At 44.3% G+C, this 19,417-nt stretch overlaps 1 protein-coding gene and 2 long non-coding RNA genes across 5 annotated transcripts; 1 reads left to right on the forward strand and 2 right to left on the reverse strand.

Moving 5' to 3' along the window:
• Positions 1-901: 901 nt before the first annotated feature.
• On the forward strand, positions 902-1,398 carry LOC116801177. The gene is made up of 3 exons (XR_004361808.1): positions 902-1,073; positions 1,138-1,179; positions 1,232-1,398. It is a non-coding gene; the product is annotated as an uncharacterized LOC116801177 (long non-coding RNA).
• A 3,674-nt stretch (positions 1,399-5,072) lies between these two features.
• Positions 5,073-18,952, reverse strand: LOC6616495. 3 transcript variants are annotated; one of them, XM_032718696.1, is made up of 3 exons: positions 17,140-18,952; positions 6,646-6,834; positions 5,073-6,062 (listed from the first exon to the last, which is right to left on the reverse strand). In XM_032718696.1, exons 1-3 carry the CDS (start codon positions 18,743-18,745, stop codon positions 5,944-5,946), a joined length of 1,914 nt encoding a protein of 637 aa, XP_032574587.1. In that variant the 5' UTR covers positions 18,746-18,952; the 3' UTR covers positions 5,073-5,943. The 3 variants fall into 3 exon arrangements, with proteins under 3 accessions (XP_032574587.1, XP_032574586.1, XP_032574588.1); XM_032718695.1 differs by having other exon boundaries at positions 6,646-6,897; XM_032718697.1 differs by lacking the exon at positions 6,646-6,834.
• LOC116801094 lies at positions 7,469-13,455 on the reverse strand. The gene is made up of 2 exons (XR_004361771.1): positions 13,090-13,455; positions 7,469-13,034 (listed from the first exon to the last, which is right to left on the reverse strand). It is a non-coding gene; the product is annotated as an uncharacterized LOC116801094 (long non-coding RNA).
• Positions 18,953-19,417: the final 465 nt, after the last annotated feature.

The raw sequence follows: 19,417 nt of genomic DNA on the forward strand, positions 1-19,417 counted from the left end.
TTTCGGATGGTAGTCGGTTCAGGGAAGACCATAAAAAATAATTAAGAAGTTTGTACTGAAAGTTCTAACATTGCTCTTTGTCGAGTTGGTTGGCCATGTATGATAGGTACTTTAATGGCTTTTAGTAAAACCGAGTTAAAATCAATGGCCTTATTTGACCAAAATAATAATTTCAAAACTATATCCCAATATAAAGGTGCGAGCAAGTGTTTTTCTTTAAATGATCAAGCTTAGGGTATTCCTGTTTCGACTCTCCAATCTGCTTAACTTTTTGGCTCTCCTCTGATTTCCATTATATGGACCCTGGTTATTTAATCAATGGAGGCTCAGTTGCGCGTACTCCACATAAAAGGGAAGACACTCCAGCGAGCGATCAACTCAAAGCCCAGCTTCTCGGCCTGCGCATTGGTAAATTGATCTTGGCCCATTACGAAATAGAGAAAGAACCGTTAAGATCCGTGGATAGCGACTGGAATCAATGACCCAAAACATTTTCGGGTTGCCCACATTCTGTTGCCTTGATTACGTCAAATGGGATTTGGATGTGCCAGCTGCTCCAATATGAGCCTTCTAGCTGGGCGGCTTTCGATCGATAACCATGTAATGCATTAACATTTCTCCATTCCAGGGCAGGCGACTCCAAAGAGCCCAAGCCACGGCCACTGCCACTGGCCTGGCACTGGAACGAGACAAAATGTCAATGGGAGCGTCTTGTTCCCGGCCTGGCGTCTCACCAGACAACATGTAAATAGCAAATAGCGTATAGCGCATAGCTAGATGCCAAGTTGAAGTCGAGGAGGAATCCGCAGCCCAAGGGGCCCATGTGGCTATGCAATTTAGTCAAAGGCCCTAACGGCATTTGAGCCAAATGCGTTTACGTTTACGCATCCGCTATAAACTCGTATGCCGGGTTGTTGCTGCCCCAACCACTGCCGATTCTCCAAGCGGGGATCTGGGAGCAGGAATGGCAGTTTAACCATTTTATGGATATGGCTGGAAATTCAGAAAGGGGATTGATTAAAGGAACATGGTTGGAAAGTCACCACAACCGAATATTGGATCCTAAACTGAATGTAATTTATTTTATTAAATCCATGAATTTATTCTTATATCTATTAACTTTCGTTTTCCACATAGTTTTGAACTTTATCTCTTACTTATTCAAAAGTTACAAATCAAGTAAGTATAATAACCAATTAGCTCTCGTCTTATTTGTTTTCCTTTGTTCCAGTGATCGAAACAGTGAAATGGAGGCGGTTTTGGCTTTAATATCCCTCAGCACTGAGGAAGAGGTGTTGGCAGCGAACCCAGAACCAGTTGGCAGCGTTATACTTAGGCTTTAAGCAGGAGCATGCGACAAAACTGTGCTTTGGGCCGGCTGCTCGGTGGCTGGGTCTGGGTCTGGGTCTGGGGATCCACTTCCTTCGGAGCTGGGAACTGTTAATTGGACCCAGCCAGCCCGTCCGCTACCAGGGGCGTCGGAGTTTGGCAGTGCGTGGCGCACTTAAACGAGGTTAACTGTACTGCAGCAAAGGCATCGCTCGTCTCTGGGCCGCGGCGCGAATGTAATTTCAACTTACGTCAACGCCAGCGCTCCAGGGCCACAGATCCGATGGGAGATCCCAGATCCGAGCGGTCAATGCACGCATTACCTACCAGTTACCAGTTGCCAGATGCCCAGTTTCCAGCTCCCCACCGCCAGCTTATCGGGCGGGAATCGCGCAGCCCCGGCACTTTAGCACCCAGCTCCCAAACCCCCCCTGCTGCCGCCTGCTCAAAAAAAAGCCCATCAAATCAGCAACGTGATGCCGCCCTTGGGGCTCTGGGCCTGCACTCTCTCTATAAAGCGGTCATAATATTTGCGCCACAATAATAGCTGTAATGCCAACCCAACGCCGCCTAGCCCCCATTCATTCAAGGATAATGTTACGGTTAATGGCGCGTCCGCCGAGTAATTTAATTTACTCGTACACTCGCCACATGGCCCCAACAAACGAACAAGGCGAATTATTATGGCCGAAAATCGCGACTAGACGGCCGCGCAGACGGTGGCCACATGGAGCCCCAGATGGGGCCGCAGATGCAGATACAGATGGAGATGGAGCTGAAGTTGGAGCTGGAGCTGGAGATACCTCATATCGCGCCCATCGGCGATCGTCAGTCGCCCAGACTTTGGAGATGAGACAGTGAGAACTGGCAGTCGGCCAAGTTGGCCCGAGCAAATTGCCGGCATCTATTGCTATAATTTCCCAGAAACTTTGTAGCGATAGAAAATCTAGGCAAAAATTCGGGAATTTGGCGAGTTAATGCGATCAAAGATATAAACACTGATTGATATTGGGTTACATTTCCGAGGCGTAATGAAGGGTTATATCTTCCCGGACTATGACTTCGTTGAAAAATGAATTCCGATTGGAAAATAAAACATTGTTTGAGAAGATTCCATATTGGTCTAAAATATAAACTTTATTAGTTGGTATCAAATGATCCTCAGACCAAATTTGATTTTATAAGGTCGTTCTTCTATGGTAAATATATGATAATTAATATTACAGAAATTAAGAGCTTAAGATCGACTTTTATTCAATTTAGTTAACACAGTTCCGATCTAAACGTATCTGCATTAAACTAGGAATGTGCAATGGTTTTTAATTTAATCAAAATCGAACAAGTATATCACATGCTAAATACAGTCGGAAATGAATAGAAAACTAATAAATAAGAATGTTGTTTTTGATCATACGGAATAACTATTTAAAAAAAAAAAATAAAAAAGCTTATCCAAAAAGCTTATGACCCAATCTGGAATTCTTTCTTTATTTCATTAGTTTAGCTTCTTTTATGTCAAGGGTCTGTCAGGTATCATCGGCTGGTCAAGTCCATCTCCAGCGGATTCTGTTCGCTCGCCCGCAGCCGCATTAGATGGTGATCGTGTTGGCTGGCTAATTCACATTATGCCATAAAGCGTTACCAAATCGCTATTAGCACGTCGGAAGGTACGCCCCTGGGAGCAAGGGATGGCCATAAAATGGGATGGAAATAGAAGAGCAGGACCAGAGGAATGGATGTAGGTGTAGGTACGGGTAGCGGTCATAGGCAATGAATTGATCAAATAAATTGCTGCGATGGACAGATCGATAACGATCGATAATGATAATGATAGTGGCGATGTCGATGATGATGGGCCCGACCTGAGCAGTGTGGACGAGGAAGGGCGCTGGTTGAGCCATGATGAAATTGTTGGCTTCGATTTTGGCTAATTGCCGGAGTCCATTTGAAATGCCCACTTAGGGCTAATTGGTCCCCTCGGAAGCGCCGCCAAGAAATGTACAAACATTTCACGCTGTGCCTGTCATGGATGTTGTAATTGATGCTGCCGCCTCCGGGCTCCAGGCTCCAGCATCGCGTCTCCCGACTCCCGATTCCTTACAACCCAGTCCCGCTGCCCAGTCTTTGGGTCCTGCAACATTGTGTGCCATGTCAGGAGATGTCAACCCACCAGTGATGGCGACGGGACCACGATGTCCGAGTCCAGCGGACCACGACTATGACTCCCTGACTACGACTATGACGATGACGATGACGACGAGGACGGCGAATCTAACAACTTTGATTGACTTGTGATTTGAAGGCGCGCCTAATTGAAGCCAGGCGGCTGCAAAGAGAGAAGCAGATTCTGGGACTGATTCTGGGATTCTGTCATCGGACTGCGGGTGCACTGTCCAAAGCCGCATGTCTAAAACTCCCAGAGCTTACCATCTCGGAAAAAGTATACAATATTTTAAAAACTTTCAAAGTAGTAATATGTTAAAAATCGGTTGATATTGAATCTTCTGATAGGAACACAAAACGGAACAACGTCTTCTGTTCTCTTTAATCAATGGTTTGCATAGGTTTGCAAAAGTATTTATAAAGTTTTATTTTTCATACTTAACAAAAGGGGTTTAATTTTGATGTAATAAAATAGTTATAAATTTTGTATTCTTTTTGTTAAACAGGAAAGTATACAAGCCTCTACAAACCGAAGCTTATTTACCCCAATTACACATCTTAAAAAAAGAATAAATTGGTACAAAACTGTTATTTCTTTCGTATTATATTCTATTAATTTACCGACTGTTTCTATGACAGCCATATAACTAGTCATCCGATTGAGATTTTGTACTACTTGATTGGATATATCGACTCGACTGTCACTGATCATACCTGTTCATATAGTATCCCAATTCAATATAGTATGATTTTACTTTATTCGAACATACTTAATCTGGAAACAAGATTGCCACGTAATTGGATTTAGATCATTTGATTGCCATAAAGTGTGATTGAAAGCACTTCAATGGCATCCCTTTGCGGATAAGTGAAGTTGCCCAGGCATTTATCTCAGTGCCTTCGGCTGGACAAGAGCTCCTTGTGTTGACTGCCCTGGTAAAATGTTCGTGAGAAATGTCATTAATACGAGCGAACGATGTGACTGCCTGGAGATGTGGATGGGAATGTTGGCCGGCCATGCCCCACTCCGTCCTGGCCACTCCATCCGCATCGCATTGTTGCACTTAATTAATGTGGGGATGGGGTGGAGGCGCTCCTTCCACCTCGCATCCTACTAGCGAACACGCCCTCAGCATGCACTCGACGTGGTCAGTAGAAGTGGAAGTGGTGGTGGTAGTGGTAGTCCCTGGACCGCTCCACGCCATATATGGGGTCAAGTCGTCAGAGGCGTCGTCGCGTCTTGCAATGGGAAGAGCTCCATGGAGCACTTAGAACCAGGCGATAATCGTCGAACGTTTATCTATTCCAATACAGCCGCTGTCCAATACAGCTCCGGACGAGCTGCACCCAAACCAATCGCCGGCTGAAAGGCGTTAACAAATTATTTGAAACATGTAGCGCCGCGTCGGCATCCAATAATCCTCCCCGCACTTGGACCCCATCCCATCCCATCCCATCCCATCGAGTCCTCCTCCTGGAGCGACCCCTCTGTGGGCCAAGCAGGCGTTAATAGGCATTGCTATGCGAATAATTTGCAATTATAGTTAATTGTAATCGTCATTGCTGATGTTCCTGTGCGGCAATCGAGAGTTGTTATTCAGTTTCTTTTCTTTTATTAAGATTGGCTTGCTCACCGAGTGTGCGTGTGTGTGTGGCTCGGGGCCATTGCAGTATGTACAACATTTCGTGTTTGCTTAAGCGATCGCTTTACTTGGCTAGACAAATGGATATTAAGCCTATTACTATAACTTACTGGAGTATGTGTGTTCGCAGGGGCAAAACATTTGTACAAATATATCCGACGACCATCAGGTGGATTCCAGGGACTTCTCACTGCCTTTACAATTGAGCTGAATGCTCTTAACGCAAATTCGAGCCGAGTTTTGGTCGAGATATTTAATCCAGATGGTTTGCCCCTGCGTTCTTGAGTTTTTTCAGAACAGCAGAGCTGTTCGAATGCTATCAAAACTTTTGATGGACAATTTACTTTAATAAATCACAAGCCAGAAATAACTCGGAAAGATTATTTAGGAATCGCGAGGCCAGCTAACTGCTTTCAATGACTTATTTGATAGAATCGTTGCTACAGCGAGTGTGTAAAATGTAACCAGTGTAGATGGTCGATATTGCTAAACTATATGTAGGACTGCACTCCGCAGATCCACGAACTTCCACAAACCCTCTGACCGACCGATAGGAATATATCAAAATTCCCGGGGTCAGGTGGGGTCCGATCCTTAGTCTACTAGGTCGCTATATGTATTCTTCGTTTCGCAAACTTAGATGCAAAGATCTTAGCAGTTATGACAAAATTATTACACTATGTGAAATGATCGTGGAATATCATTCGCTTATTGCTGCTCCTTGGGAGCCGTACCTTAAAGTTAAGAAAAAATACTCAGTTCCAGTGTTCTCGATGCTCGGTGCTCCTTGGGATCTCCTCGGGATTACTCAGTACAGGATGCCGGGATGGACGGCCCCGCTGCGCTGGAAGTACACATTCGGATTGCTGCTCAACGTGGGCTCCAGCGTGGTGTAGAGATTCGTTTCGTCTGGTCGTATAAACATGCCTGGAAAGAGTCAGAATTACTATCCATTCGGAGTTCGGGAACAGCCTTAGTGCTCATGGGTAGTACGGTTTGAGTGCAGGGATGCGTAGCCTCGAGTGGGGTTACAAATTATGGTAGTACATCCCGTATAGGGTTTCCTTTTAACTAATATTGGTTAAATCATTAGCTGATTAATCAATTAGTCAGTTATGTTTAATTTATTACCAACATTAATATAATTCAGTTAATAAAACAATCATCGATTGACTATATGTCGTGTATTTTATAGTTTTCCCTCCCCTTGAAAAGCCGTTTCAAATAATTCTATTTAAATTTGCAAAAAATTGTATGTTTATGAATTAAATGAAAATTGATTTGGTAAAGTGTGCATACATTAAACAAATAAATATTTTAAGCCATGTTTCATTAGCAAATAAATCTATAAATATTTATTGTCTCTACCTTTAGAGTACAGTAACCCAAAACTGCTAGTGGATGCTATCCACCCAATTGCACAATATGTGTTCACCACATTCGGATGACTCCCTCCCTGCAGACAAACGGCAATATCCCTAGGGGATGGCCAGCAACCGGCGAGTATTACCTGGCGCATAGCGCAGCGTTTTGGCCAACTGCGCCGCTTGTGTCATGGAGGTTAGCGAGTTGCCCAACTGCTTGAGGGTCAACGGCGTGAGCGTGGGCGGTGTGGCTTGCTGTGGTGGCGGTGGTTGCGGTGGCAGTGGTGGTGGTGGTGCGGGAGGATAATAGCAGAACGGGTGCGGACTCAGGTGTGCTGGAAAATAGTGATACATACGCGTATAGCTCGGCGGTGCGGCGGTGACCAGAGCAACCCGATCTGTCGGCGGATTGCGGGGTGCGAGGTGCGGTAGAGCGGTGGTGCGGTGGTGGAGGAGTGGGTGCGTGTGTGGTTGGGAGTCCCAGTGCCCAGATCCCAGAGTAACCAAACCATTAACAAAACCAGTCGTGACCCACACACGCGCATAGGTAGTATTACGTATAGGATAAACATATATGTACAGTAATTATTGGTTTTTGACAATAAATGTAAATTCGATTAAGTTTCGAAAAGGTAAAAATACCGGAAACAAAACCAAAAGAGTCAACCAGCAATGAAAAAGGTTCCGAATGATTGATGAACATGAAGGTAATGAAAAAATTACAGATACCACACGAATGGATTATGAAATGACATATGCAAGTGTGCGGGTCGTGAGCGTGTCGAGAATTTTTTGATTACGTTTGACAAGGTTTGAATGTGATGATGATGATGATAATGATGGAGGTGAAGTATGTTTTAACGATAAGGGGAGATATGTATATAGAGTCGATGCATTCGTGATGATGATGAGGATGTTTTCGTTTTCGTTGTTGATGTTGTAGATGAGTGTCGTGTTGGTTGGCGGTGGTTTTTGATGACATATATGCATGACAAGACAAATAAGAAGTAAAAAAATAAAATAATAAATAGGTGTGTTTATATATATATGTGTTTTGTTTTCATGTGCTTAGATTGCAACCTTAGCCAAATGCTCGCAGATAAATCAGTAAATATGTCACAATCCTGCCCACGGTCAGCCTTAATTGGCCTGACCCAGAGCCCGAACCCAGACGCAGATGTTCCCAATTCGAGGAAATTACCCATATTGCCATATTTCACACTTTTGCCGGCCAATTTATGGCGGCCCTAATGATGTCAAACGATTTCATGTCAATGGGCTAACTCTGCACCCTCGAGCCATGGAGAAAGTCAGTCCCACTAGTGTGCATTTATTTTTGTTTTTACGGGTATTGGGCAAAACCCCGAGCTATATCCACTGGAATCTTAATCGGTTTGTGTTGGACTTGCAAACAGTTTTTGCCCTTGTTTATCCATTTTACGGAGCTGTGACCTTCATTACCCTAAGGGGTTAAAAAAAATTGCATAGCAAAATACCCAGAGGCTTGCTACACAATTTTTTCACGACGCCCAATAAAAAATGTGCGTTATGGTAGCAGTTGCGATTTTCCCCCTTAACTGACTTAAAATTAACTTAAAGTTTAGCCAAATCTTTGGTTTCCCACGATTCAGCAATCCAGTTCCCCTTTTAGATAAGAACCAGACCTAATTGTTGGACTTTTTATATCTGTGGTACACTTGGCATAATCAGCAGCCAGTGGGCCCATGAACTTCTGGTTAATATTCACTCGAGAGGGCTAAAGCCTAACGAATGCGAGTTAAAGCAACGGACTGCAGCTGGGGCAATAACTTACGATTATTATTATATTTTCAACAGCTCTGTGGGCCAACGAATTGAACGAGTGTGGCAAACTGTGTTAATGACATGAAAACTGACTAAAAGCGGGACGAGAAGAGAGGCTGGAAAATCGGGGGATCTGAACTCTGAACGGTGTTAAAAGCTGCTGTAACATGCCAACCTCTTTTTTCCGTGGCACTTCCTTGGGCTTCTAATTAACTTAGAGCAAATACTGAAATTAAGCCCGCTTGTTTTTCTGAGACTTCTGTTCTGTTTCCCCTACCACGAATGTGGAATTATGTGTCAGAAAATGAAACTGCATGTGTGTGCCAGAATCGGAATCGGAATCCGTATCTGTATATGTATCTGTATCCGTGCCTGTGACTCCATATATATGTGTATCTGTATCTGTATCTGCGGTGGGCAGGCTTTTGCATTTCGCGTTAAAAAATAAACTAGTTTTCAGCAGCAGCCGCCGCCAGCTGAAGCGGCAAATTTGGCTTAATTCCGTTTGGGCCGAGACCAACTAGAAAATCTTTCTCTCCGATTTGAGTCGTCTGTCAGCTCACTTGGCCATTATGAATTATGTGCGCCAGCATTAAATATGCTACTTTAGCTCACAGCTGACAGCCAACTTAGCGCAAAGAGACGAAATATAACGAAAAACGCTAATTAAGTGCAAGTATGTATTGCCATTCTAGAGATTGGATTTCTTTGGTGTTGGTGTACCCACCAGAGGAGTTGAGGAGTCCTATGTATATGGCTAGAGATGGCAGAAATACGTGCCCCTGACTTTATTTAAAATTATGTTTAAAAATTGTTTTTCCCTTTTATAGATCTAGTTAATAAGAAAAATTGACACTAGAAGAATGCTTATTGCATTTTTGTTTTAAATATAGTATGTAAACCCTTTATTAGCTACAGTGGATTGCAGAAATGCAAATTTATGGTCTATTTGTAATATTATTGTATCAAACTTTAAAAAAATAAAAAGTTACTTATTATCCATACCACCATTAATTGGCGTTATCCAACTGAAGTTATGTGTTCCTGTGGCAATTGAAATATGTACCCAAAGCATGTCTTTCCGGCTACTGTAGAAATTCTTCCTATGAATTATTCCCCTTCTTGAGCTGGGCGATTTATTCCATCTCCATTATTTTCCCACTTTTAATTCCGCTTTCCGTGTGCTGGCACGGCTGTTTTTACTTTTCCTCACTTGCATTTAATTATTTCTGCCTCTTTCACCGGCCGGGGAAAATTCATTAAAATTGCCCATCTCTATTGGCGGAGACAGAGCCACGTTTTGCATTTTGCATTTGCAGTTTGTCGGAGTCCCCCGGCCCCGCCCCCGCTTCAGTGCATCTGCTTCCTCACCCTGGGCGCAGTATCTTCTATCTAGCTGGCAACAAGTTGGAGTTAAACCAACTGCCGCACGTTGACTGATTGCTACGTGCAGATTGTCATTGTTCGTTTTTGTTGTAGGCCCAGCTCAGTTGCTCAGTTGCTCAGTTGGCCAGTTGCCTTCGCCGCTGTTGTTCTTGCCACAGCCGAGTTGCCTTTGTTAATGCTGCTGCTGTTGTTAGTTGCTACATACTTTGCAGACTTGAGTAATTTCTTCGCCGAGCGCTGGCTTTTTGCTTTTCCAGACTTTCCTCATTGGCTTCGGCGTTGACTCTTTCTTTCTGCCTGCGGCCGCAGCGCCAAAGGTTGTTGCTTTTGCCTTGGCCGTTGTCTGGCTCTTTGAGAGTGAGTTGCCAGATGTTGTGATATCACGAAGCAGCATTATAACTAATTGGCCACGTTCGTTCTAAGCCATCCCATCCCATCCCCTTCTATCCCATCCCATCGCATCCCCACCCAACTTCCCCTATCTCCTCCAGTCAGAGTTCATTGTCATGAACTGGGCTTCGGAGGTTTCCATTCCATTGCGAGCCGGAAGAAAAGCATTTTTCACATGGCCGCAACGCTGCGCAATTTGCATATTTCGGCTAAGGGCGTATGACCTTCGAATTGCTACAATTCAATTTACATTTCAGCTAAGTGAGTGCTTCAGAGATGGGAGCTGGGTCGTGTATAACATCCAGAAGCCATAGATATATCTTACTATAAGGTTAAAGCACCACAAAAGCGATCAAGCGATCTCCTTGGACACTTTTTTATGGCGATATCCCTAAACAACATGAATAAAACGTGTAAAAGAAACATCCAACGAATTCATTTGCTTACTTTACTTACCATACCTATTAGAAATTTGAAGTGACACTCTGACTCACGATCAGATTATTTTAAGAGTTTTACATGAATTCCTAAGTATCAATTCTTTGATCTATATATTTTAATGCTTTAATTTGGATAAGTACACATGACTAGGAATATTTAAACCGCAAGCCAAACTTTTAATATTTGCCTAGGGTTCTTATTTTGGATTTTCAAATCTTTGCATATTTTTATAAAATATGTTAGAACAGAATGCAAACTAATTTAAAATGTTGAATCTTATATTAAATTTAAAATTATCTATTTTTGATTGTTTATTGTTTGCAATGGCTAATTGTAGCAGTACGGACTAACACTTTACATTAGTCATTCTTTTTATGCGGACCCATATCGCACTCTTCGTATATGCACCTATTCTTTTATCCCTGGGCGGTAACCACGAGCCGATGAATATACCGTAAGGCCGAGGCGATCTCCTGGCCAATTTAGCGTAATAATTTCAGCATGTGCATTGGCGCACGGCTCATTGGCTCCCTCGGCTTCCTCAGATCCGCTCACCCCGCGATCTGATGGACTGAACCGCTTTGAGCCGGGCTAAGAGCTGGTACCAAGACCTGAGTTGGCTTTTCCGCTTTCGGTTTCATTGCCGCAATTCGGAACTGGTTATCGATTACGCTGCTGGCCGGCTGGTGGCACTTCTAGGCAAAACTAAATATCATCGCTCCACAGCATCCAGCCCGGCTATCCGTGGCAGCGGCTCCTATTGCAAACCGCTATAATTTTGTGGTAATATACAGTGACGCTCGTTTCAAGCACGTGCTGGCAGCATTTACCCAACTCATATATTAAGTCCCATACACAGCCGCCGCGACCGACTGCAAACTGAAGTTGGTTACGATACTCAACAACACGTACTTCACAGATTTGTACATTGCGCCATCGTCATCATCGTGATTATCATCTTGCCCATCATCGTTGTCAAGTTTTCTGCCCCGCGCCGCTTTGTTTTGTTCTTTTGTTTTTGTTTTTGCTCTCTGGTTTTTCAATTTCAAGTTCGTTGCCTCAGTCTTTGGTTAGCTGTCAGTGGTCTTAGAACAATTGAGGCTAATCGAATCTTTTTTATGTCATATTTTCGACAGCTGATGCTGGTCGAAGCGTTTCGATGGGTGCCCCACGGCAAAGTTATGCTCTAAACAAAGCCAGGTTAACAAAAATCATTTGATGGAAATTGCTGTCTGATGTGTTTTTTAGATTGCTTTAAATTTGTTTCCAATAACTGACAGCCAGGCAATCAAATATAACAATTTGTTCTATCTCTTATATGTTTACTTCGGGAAATAAATGAAAAATGTGTTTCCTACAACAAAGGTAATGGTAAATAATATTCAAATTAACATTACAATTCTTTTGTATCGTACTTTCTATTATCGTTGTTAATGTTTTTTGCTGGTAAGTATTTTCGATTTAAATAACGAAAGACTAAGGTAACAATTTTTTATGTATGTATATTAATGGAGCAAACAAAAGACTAAGGGAACGAACCTGCGTTCACTCTTCAGGCAGAAACTTAATACTTTCCAATTAGTTTTGTGCGCAAAATATAATTTCTACAAAAGAATCTAATATAATAATGGCCATAATTTATGCACTTCTCATCATATAACTGAGATTTCTTTTAGCTTAGCTCCATTGGTCCAACTGGTTTACGACAATGAAGCAACCTTTTGGAAGTATCCATCAATAACACACGAAACCTCTGATGGAGCTAAGCTTCAGGTCCTCAAGTGTGCGAAAAGTAAAAAAATAACAGATACAAAGCCAATCTCTAGACTGTTCACAGTTAAATGACTATGTGGCCTCCCTGGGCTTTTTATTGACAAATCCACATCGATCGATAAACATATAAGACAAATATAAAAAAATTTCCGCACGGGTCTCGGGAGTGTAGCGACAAGCTTTAACCTTCCAAGGTCTGCTCGAATCTGTTGGATCTGCCCGGCTCCACGGGCATGAATGATCGATTTTATGTATGTGGCTGCCTGGCATAAAGTCACTCAATAAAATTACAAAAAATTGCGATGCCGAGAAGAGAGAACAAAGACCGCTGGCAGATGCCCAGATGCCTAGATTGATGGGCCCGGTCCGTCTTACTGACCAACTGGCCAAGTGGCGTCATTGCCAAGTCGAAGATGGGACACTCTGCGGACCGATAAGGTCACTGGATCGTCTCGGGAGGCATCTGCGCACAGATTCCAGTTGCAGTTTTCCCACCAAGCGTTCGCCGGGGCCCAGGGGTTAGGGTATTATGATAACATCAAGGAGCGGCAACGGAAGTATGTACGAGTATCTATTTTTGTGGCACCGCCTGTCATCGCGCCGCTCGTTGTTAACAGCTGCCCGAAGCGCTTACAACAATGCGACTTCAATTAAAGCAACCCAGCAACCTTGAACTCTCGTCCAATCAGCGGCAACAGCCTGGTCATCCCCACGACATCCTTTCCGCCGCATCCAGCCAAACCTGGACCCACACAGCAAGAAATTATAATGAAATACACACCACACGATTAACTCACTTAAACATGCCTTAGATTTTCGTTGAATAATGTGTTTTATGCTAGCCAAAACAAATGACTTAGGCAACGAACTTTACAATCCAACTCCATATTGTTACTAGCTTTAATAATTTTAATGGAATAATTAGTAAACCCTTGCAATGGGTATATGGATTTTAGACAGACATTTGCTCCGCTGTAAAGAAGATATATAAAAACAATTTGAAAAATATATATCTTTGATGACTATCAACAGCCGTGTCAAAATTCATGTTCGCCCAACCATCGTCATAATCACATGATTGCGGGTTAGGTTTTATCAAATCGGATCAATATCATATTCAATATAATAGAAATAGAAATAGAAAATTTCGTTTTGGTGTAGTTTTTTCAATTATTAATTACTGCAAAAAAACATAGACTTGCTTTTTTTATTGTTTAAAAATCTAAAATCGGAATTTTATACCCTTCAATCCTTCCTTCTTGATTTTAAATAACATTATTTAAGCAGTGGTTTTTCATAGCTTTGTATATCCATTTAAAAGGGATCTACATTTTTCTGTGTGCACGAAAGACCCAAGCTGCAGCTGTCAATCTGCGTTCATTCCTCGCCTTCGACTTTGACTTCATGGCGGCAATCATCGAGAGCTGGCCTCTGTCTGCGCCCTTTCCCCCGGTCCACTGATCCCCTGGCCATGCCCTGCCCCTGCCCTTGCCCTGGAATCTTTTGGCCCGGCTCATTCCTTGGCGTCAACGCCGTTAGCTGTCGTTTAGTTTATTGTTGCAAATTGTTCAGTGAATTATGTGCCGAACTGCTTGCTGCCAACGACCACACACATAAGTGCCAGTGAGTGTGTATGTTTAAAGGCTTGGCAGGAAATTCGATATTATGGATTTATTGGAAATGGCTTTCGATTCACCCTGCGGTTTCGGCTTACCAGTTGTAGGAATCCTAATTTGGAGCACATTTATGATTTAAGGTCATGAAAGTTCTTTAGGACGTTTACTTATTAATTACTGTGTTTATATATGTAATTGCCAAAGTAGAGTTCCGAAGATATAGCATCCTTTAAGGTAGCTATTACTTTTGCTTTTTAACCATATCAAGCCGATTTAATAGTAGTTTTTAGGCGATGTTATTAATTGCTGTACAAAATAGTTTATGTATCAGCTAATCTTATTTAAAAAATCAGTTCTTTGTTTTCTGCATTTGTTCAAATGCCCATGCAGAGGCCTAGGCATGTAATCGTTTTATTTCCTGCCTGGGCCCATGGTTTTTCAACTTGCACATGATCGAGAACCTTAGCAGTAGATTGCATCTTACTTCAGGGGCACACATCCAATAATTTGCCTCTCCTTAAGCTGTCAACTCAAGCCAGCCAAATCAAGTTCGTTGCCCAAGTCATTTGCTCTTCAATCAGTCCGAGCAATGGCACGAAAAGGGAAAAACTTTTGATTTTTCTCTTGCCTCATCGCCTTATGTAAATTTTCAGCCGCTGCCCACATGTAGCTCCAGTTTTTTCTTTCTGTGCCCTTAATCAAGCCGAAACCCTTGCTGTCGCTGCCTTTGGCTCACTTCACTCAGCCTGGCTCAAGTTGAAGTCGAATCGGAGTCGGAGTCGAAGAGTCAGCGAGACAACTACACAACCCACACACATGTTTCTGGATCGGATCGGATCGGATTGGATTGGATCGGGTTAGACTATGGGCTGAGGTATGGCTCTGGTCTGGTCTGGTCTGGGTACGATAATGGCAGCGATTGCAGCTCTCGGCTGATGTTTGCTTCTTTTGCTTGTTAAGCTCTGTGCCTACTTTGATTTTGCTGTGCTTCGTGTGTCTCCAAACATTTGTCTTTGGCTCTTAAGGTTTCTGCCTGCTGCCTATTTTTTCGTTCGTCGTTGATTTCTGTTACCCCTCAAATGCACTTTCAATTGCAGACAGCTTGACGTATATATATGTAGCCGGGCCAGAGCACTATATCTCTCATTTATCTATCTATCTATACAAACCTACCTATATTTCGTCTGTCCCCGGCTGCTGCTGCCTCACTTGCTCAGCCTCCTTTCTTCAGCCGAGCACCGAGTCGGAATAGGAATTGGAATTGGAACTGAAATCGGAATTCGAGTCTCTGAGCTCTGAGCCTGGGCTGCCCACAGGCACTTTGGCTTGTGGGCCGTGGCTCCAACTCCAGATTCGGCTCCAGCTTCCCCAAAGTTTCAGCTGCACCTCGGCTTTTGTCCTGCCCCTTTTGCATGGCTCACATACTGTGTCGGATTGGAATTGGGATTCGGATTTGGACTTGGAGTCGTCGTCAAGTAGCTGCCATGTAAAACGCTTCCTACTTGGGTCTACCAATGCATTGTAATAATTTGGAGACCTATTGCAGCGCTTGGGCACTACGCAAATTATTATATAGCTGGATTTGAAATAGTTTAAAAATCTATAATATCTTCACTTTGGATGGGCCTGTGGTAGGTTTTTAAAGTAATTCCATCGCTTCCAATTACCTCAATTAAATTTTCAATTGCCTAACGCTGTGCGCAGAGCCTTTCTGCTTCGTTTTCCACATGAACTACCTTAAGTTTTCCTCTCCCATTTCCATTCGAAATGTTTTTGCTAGATGTAATCATACTTTTGTGATGTATTTACTTTAATTAAATTACGTAAAGTGTTACGTGGCTCAAGCACGCACATTTTGAAGCCCCCAGTGGGCGCCCTTCCTTCCCCGAAGTCCCCCATATCATTCCAGTTTGCCACACACATAAACCACTCAACTTGTGCTTTCATTAGAAAGCTAAAATAGTTTAGAGCCCTTTGAGCCTTGTTATTGTTTAGAAAGAAGAAAACGAAAACTAATAAATATAATACAGATAAATCCAAATATTGTTTCTGCCAGACAGTTAATAAATGGCCGAAAATTGCAAGTCAGTTCCACTTGCTCTTTGAAAAGCGAATCTCATTGACAGCGAAATTTAACGCCGACCAATGTGAAATTCCACTAATAAGTTTTCAGCGGTGTTGATGGCTTTATTGGCATCGCTAGAAATGATTTAAGCCGCAGCAGCGAAAACTTAATCAAAGACCTAACCCACGAACCTGGACGTTCTCACATAGAAAATGAAAACGAAAGCTGAAAGACAGATGGATCGTTGGATGTGAGCTCTTTTTACACTTGGCTTACACGACGACTGCGGCGTCGGCAAAATTAATATACCAAACAATTACACGGCCCGGCAAAACAATTTTAAGCCCAGTTAATGCCGTCGCACAGTGGCTGCAAGCCACGCAAATTCGCCGCGAAAAATTGCCCACAATTGCCAGTGGCCGAGAAATGAAAGCGCTCAAATTTGCATACTCGTACTGGCAAATGAAGCGCAGCAAAAGGAAAATTGCCACACATACTAATTGGAAAAGAAATGCAAAACCAATGCAAATGAAAATAATGACAGGGCGCGGTTCGCGAAACTATCTAATTATTTGTTTGACATTGGCAATGACAATGAAACCGAGAGTCCCGCAGCAGAGAAATGGATTTTTCTTTCAACTGATTGAGTACAAAATTGGGTTTTAATTGGCACTATACTTGGACATTTAAAACTAATGTACATAGAATTATCAGAATAATAATAAACAATGATGTTGGACACAATTGATTATGATTTTTATATCGCCCTAACCCTTAGTAACTTTCTCACCTAAAATCGGTGTAATATTTTTGGAATAAATTTTCATGTTAGCTACTCGAACCACGGTGCGTTGGCTACAGTCTGCTGAAGCTCACAGTGTTTGAAAGTTAAGACTTTTGCTTTGCTTCCCCCGACTTCGTTTTTGCTTTTAGAAAGACCAAGCAAATGGATAAACAGAGTTCAAGAGGTTGCCAGCCCCGCCCCTTTGCGCACATGAGGCACGAAAGAAAAGAAAGTTATTACAAAATTAACAGAGGCTGACAGCTGACAAGGGCAGAGGAATGGGGCCGAAATGGAACTGTATCTAGCTTGAGTTGGGTCCGACCGCCTCGGGCAGAAATTGTGACACATTTAGGGGGGAAAAGCTCGTAGGAGCGGGACTTACCACCTCCATTGTTGGCACTGGAGCAGTGTTTGGAGCTGAGTCCCTGGCCCGTGTTGGATGCAGAGTTGGGCAGTCCGCAGCCGCTCATCACGCCGTACTTGATGGGTTTGAAGTGGAAGAACGAGGGCGAGTAGCCGGATCCGGCGCGACTCAGGGAACTGAACTGCTCCTCGCGGTCCTCCACGTACAGGCCCTCCTTGCCCATGGCCGCCAATTGCCTGCCCTTGGGCATGAACATCACCAGGAAGACCGTGGCGGAAGTGGCTACCAGGCCGAAGGCTACGCAAGCGTCCTTGTGCCGTTCGGCCACGGCCAGGCCGCATAGCATCCATCCCAGCCAGATGGGGATGGCTCCTCCGATGGCCAGCCCAATGTAGGTGGCCTCACGGTAGTTGTCCCTGATGCCACGCGACTTGATGGCCAGCACGGCGATGAAGACGATCAGAAAGACAATGTAGATCAGCGAGAAGAGCAGCTCCGAGAACTGCGTCTTGCAGAGCGGTATTAGCACGGTGCTGACCGCCGCTATCCGGGTGTAGATCTCCGGAGTGCCGTCCAGCGTGGTATAAGACGTGGGGTAAAACAGTGCCGAGTAATTGGTCTGTGAGGCCACCGTGGTGCTAAGGAAGCCACTGCCCATCACAGGCACACTGGTGGTGTACACCTCCGGTGGTTGGGTAAGCAGCCACTGCCCTCCGATCGCCACCTGGATGAGCAGCGCAAAGAGGAGCAGCAATCCCTGGTATGGAGCCGGCAGATAGACCCCTCCATTTAGACTAATCAGAAATACGCACTTGACCAGCAGGGCGGCAAAGACCAGGGCGTAGGCCACGCCAACTCCGAAACGAATGGCTCCGCAGCTGATCAACGAGGGCTGTGCGGTGATGATTGCCCCCAAACTAGCGCAGGCGAAAAGGCCGAGAAGCAGCATCTGGCCCAGAAAGAGGTGCCTACGCGACGGGGATGTCCGCCAGGCCTTGAAGAGCACAAAGATCTCGAAGGCTGCCATCATGAGCATGGTGAGGGTGGCCAGAACTAGCACCGGCACCACCCACGGCTCCTTGCGTAGTCCTGCGAAGGGCAAGTGGGTAGACACTATGCTGGGGGGCGTGCTGTTGGAGCTGCTCCCGGGAGTCACCCGTCCAGTGGTGCCGGCTGCTCGCGCCTTCGCCCCCGAACTCCGACGGGGCGTGGCTGGTGTGGTGGTGGACGTGGTGCTGCTAGAACTGCTGGCCGATAGTGTGGGTACTACAAAGAATTCCGTCGACATTTCGAGACGGGCAGCACTGGAGACATTGCCACCCGGAAAATTGAGATCCAATTGTTTGGCAGATCGCTGGGACTGAGGGGCTGCCGGAGTAGTGGTACTAGTGGTGCTACTTGTAGTACTAGTAGTCGTGCTGGTAGTAGTGGTGGTGCTGCTGGCATTACGGCTACTCGGCTTGAGCACCTGGTAGGCGTTGCGATCGGATTCCTGGCTGGTTACCAGGCGCACCCGCCGCCAAATGTTGTTGCCATTAACGCTGAGGCTGCGCGACGCCGGCGTGGTGGCGATCAGCTGCATGATCAGCAGCAGGATCAGCAGCAGGTGGCGTCTACCGGCCATTGGATGTGGTGACCTTCGATGCCCTGGACCTCTGATCAAGTAATCAAACGCGGCACATCTCTCGCGAACGCACACTAACCACGCACACGCGATCGCGATTCTTCAGGTTCGTTAATTCTTCAGTCTTCGCAGGCCCTCGATCTTGAATTCTGCGGTCTTATTCTTCTCGATTCTCGCGCTAAAACGTCCGCTTGCTCCGATCGACCAACTGCAACTGACTGGCGGCTCTGCAAGTTGGGCTTTGGACCGGCTTAGTTGTTTGAGACCAGTTTGACGGCAGCCAAGTCGAACAAACACTTGTTTGAGTTCGATGTGCGTTTGCTAACCCGGCTAACACTTATAGGAACGCAACATGATGAGTGGGAGGCAGTTGGATTTTAGGGCGTCTTATATGATTTTTGGCAATGTAGTATTGCATGAAAATTTACTGAAACATCCTTTAAATTTGGTACACAATTCATTACTTCTTCTTGATTTAAGGTTCAGTATATAGCTTCAACAACTAATGTTCTAAATAGCTCGAAGTCTTGCTGATGTCTATGGATTTCCTCTCGAAAGCTATGATACTTCATTTCCTATTTAGCACCAGTAAGAACTCCATTTATCTTAAGCGTCCGTGATAATCCGCTGAAACATAAACTTTTAGAAATACGCATATAATTCTGGAACACA

This window comes from Drosophila sechellia, chromosome 3L, assembly GCF_004382195.2.
Source record: "Drosophila sechellia strain sech25 chromosome 3L, ASM438219v1, whole genome shotgun sequence".
NCBI classification, from domain to species: domain Eukaryota; kingdom Metazoa; phylum Arthropoda; class Insecta; order Diptera; family Drosophilidae; genus Drosophila; species Drosophila sechellia.

What these genes read in the sequence shown, in the direction of transcription:
- LOC6616495 (XM_032718695.1), bottom strand. Translation starts at nt 18,745, where the DNA reads ATGGCCGGTAGACGCCACCTGCTGCTGATCCTGCTGCTGATCATGCAG. An exon ending in CAGTGCCAACAATGGAGGTG is followed by an intron (nt 6,898 to 17,139) that starts GTAAGTCCCGCT and finishes ATCCGCCGACAG; the next exon opens with ATCGGGTTGCTCTGGTCACC. An exon ending in AACGCTGCGCTATGCGCCAG is followed by an intron (nt 6,063 to 6,645) that starts GTAATACTCGCC and finishes GACTCTTTCCAG; the next exon opens with GCATGTTTATACGACCAGAC.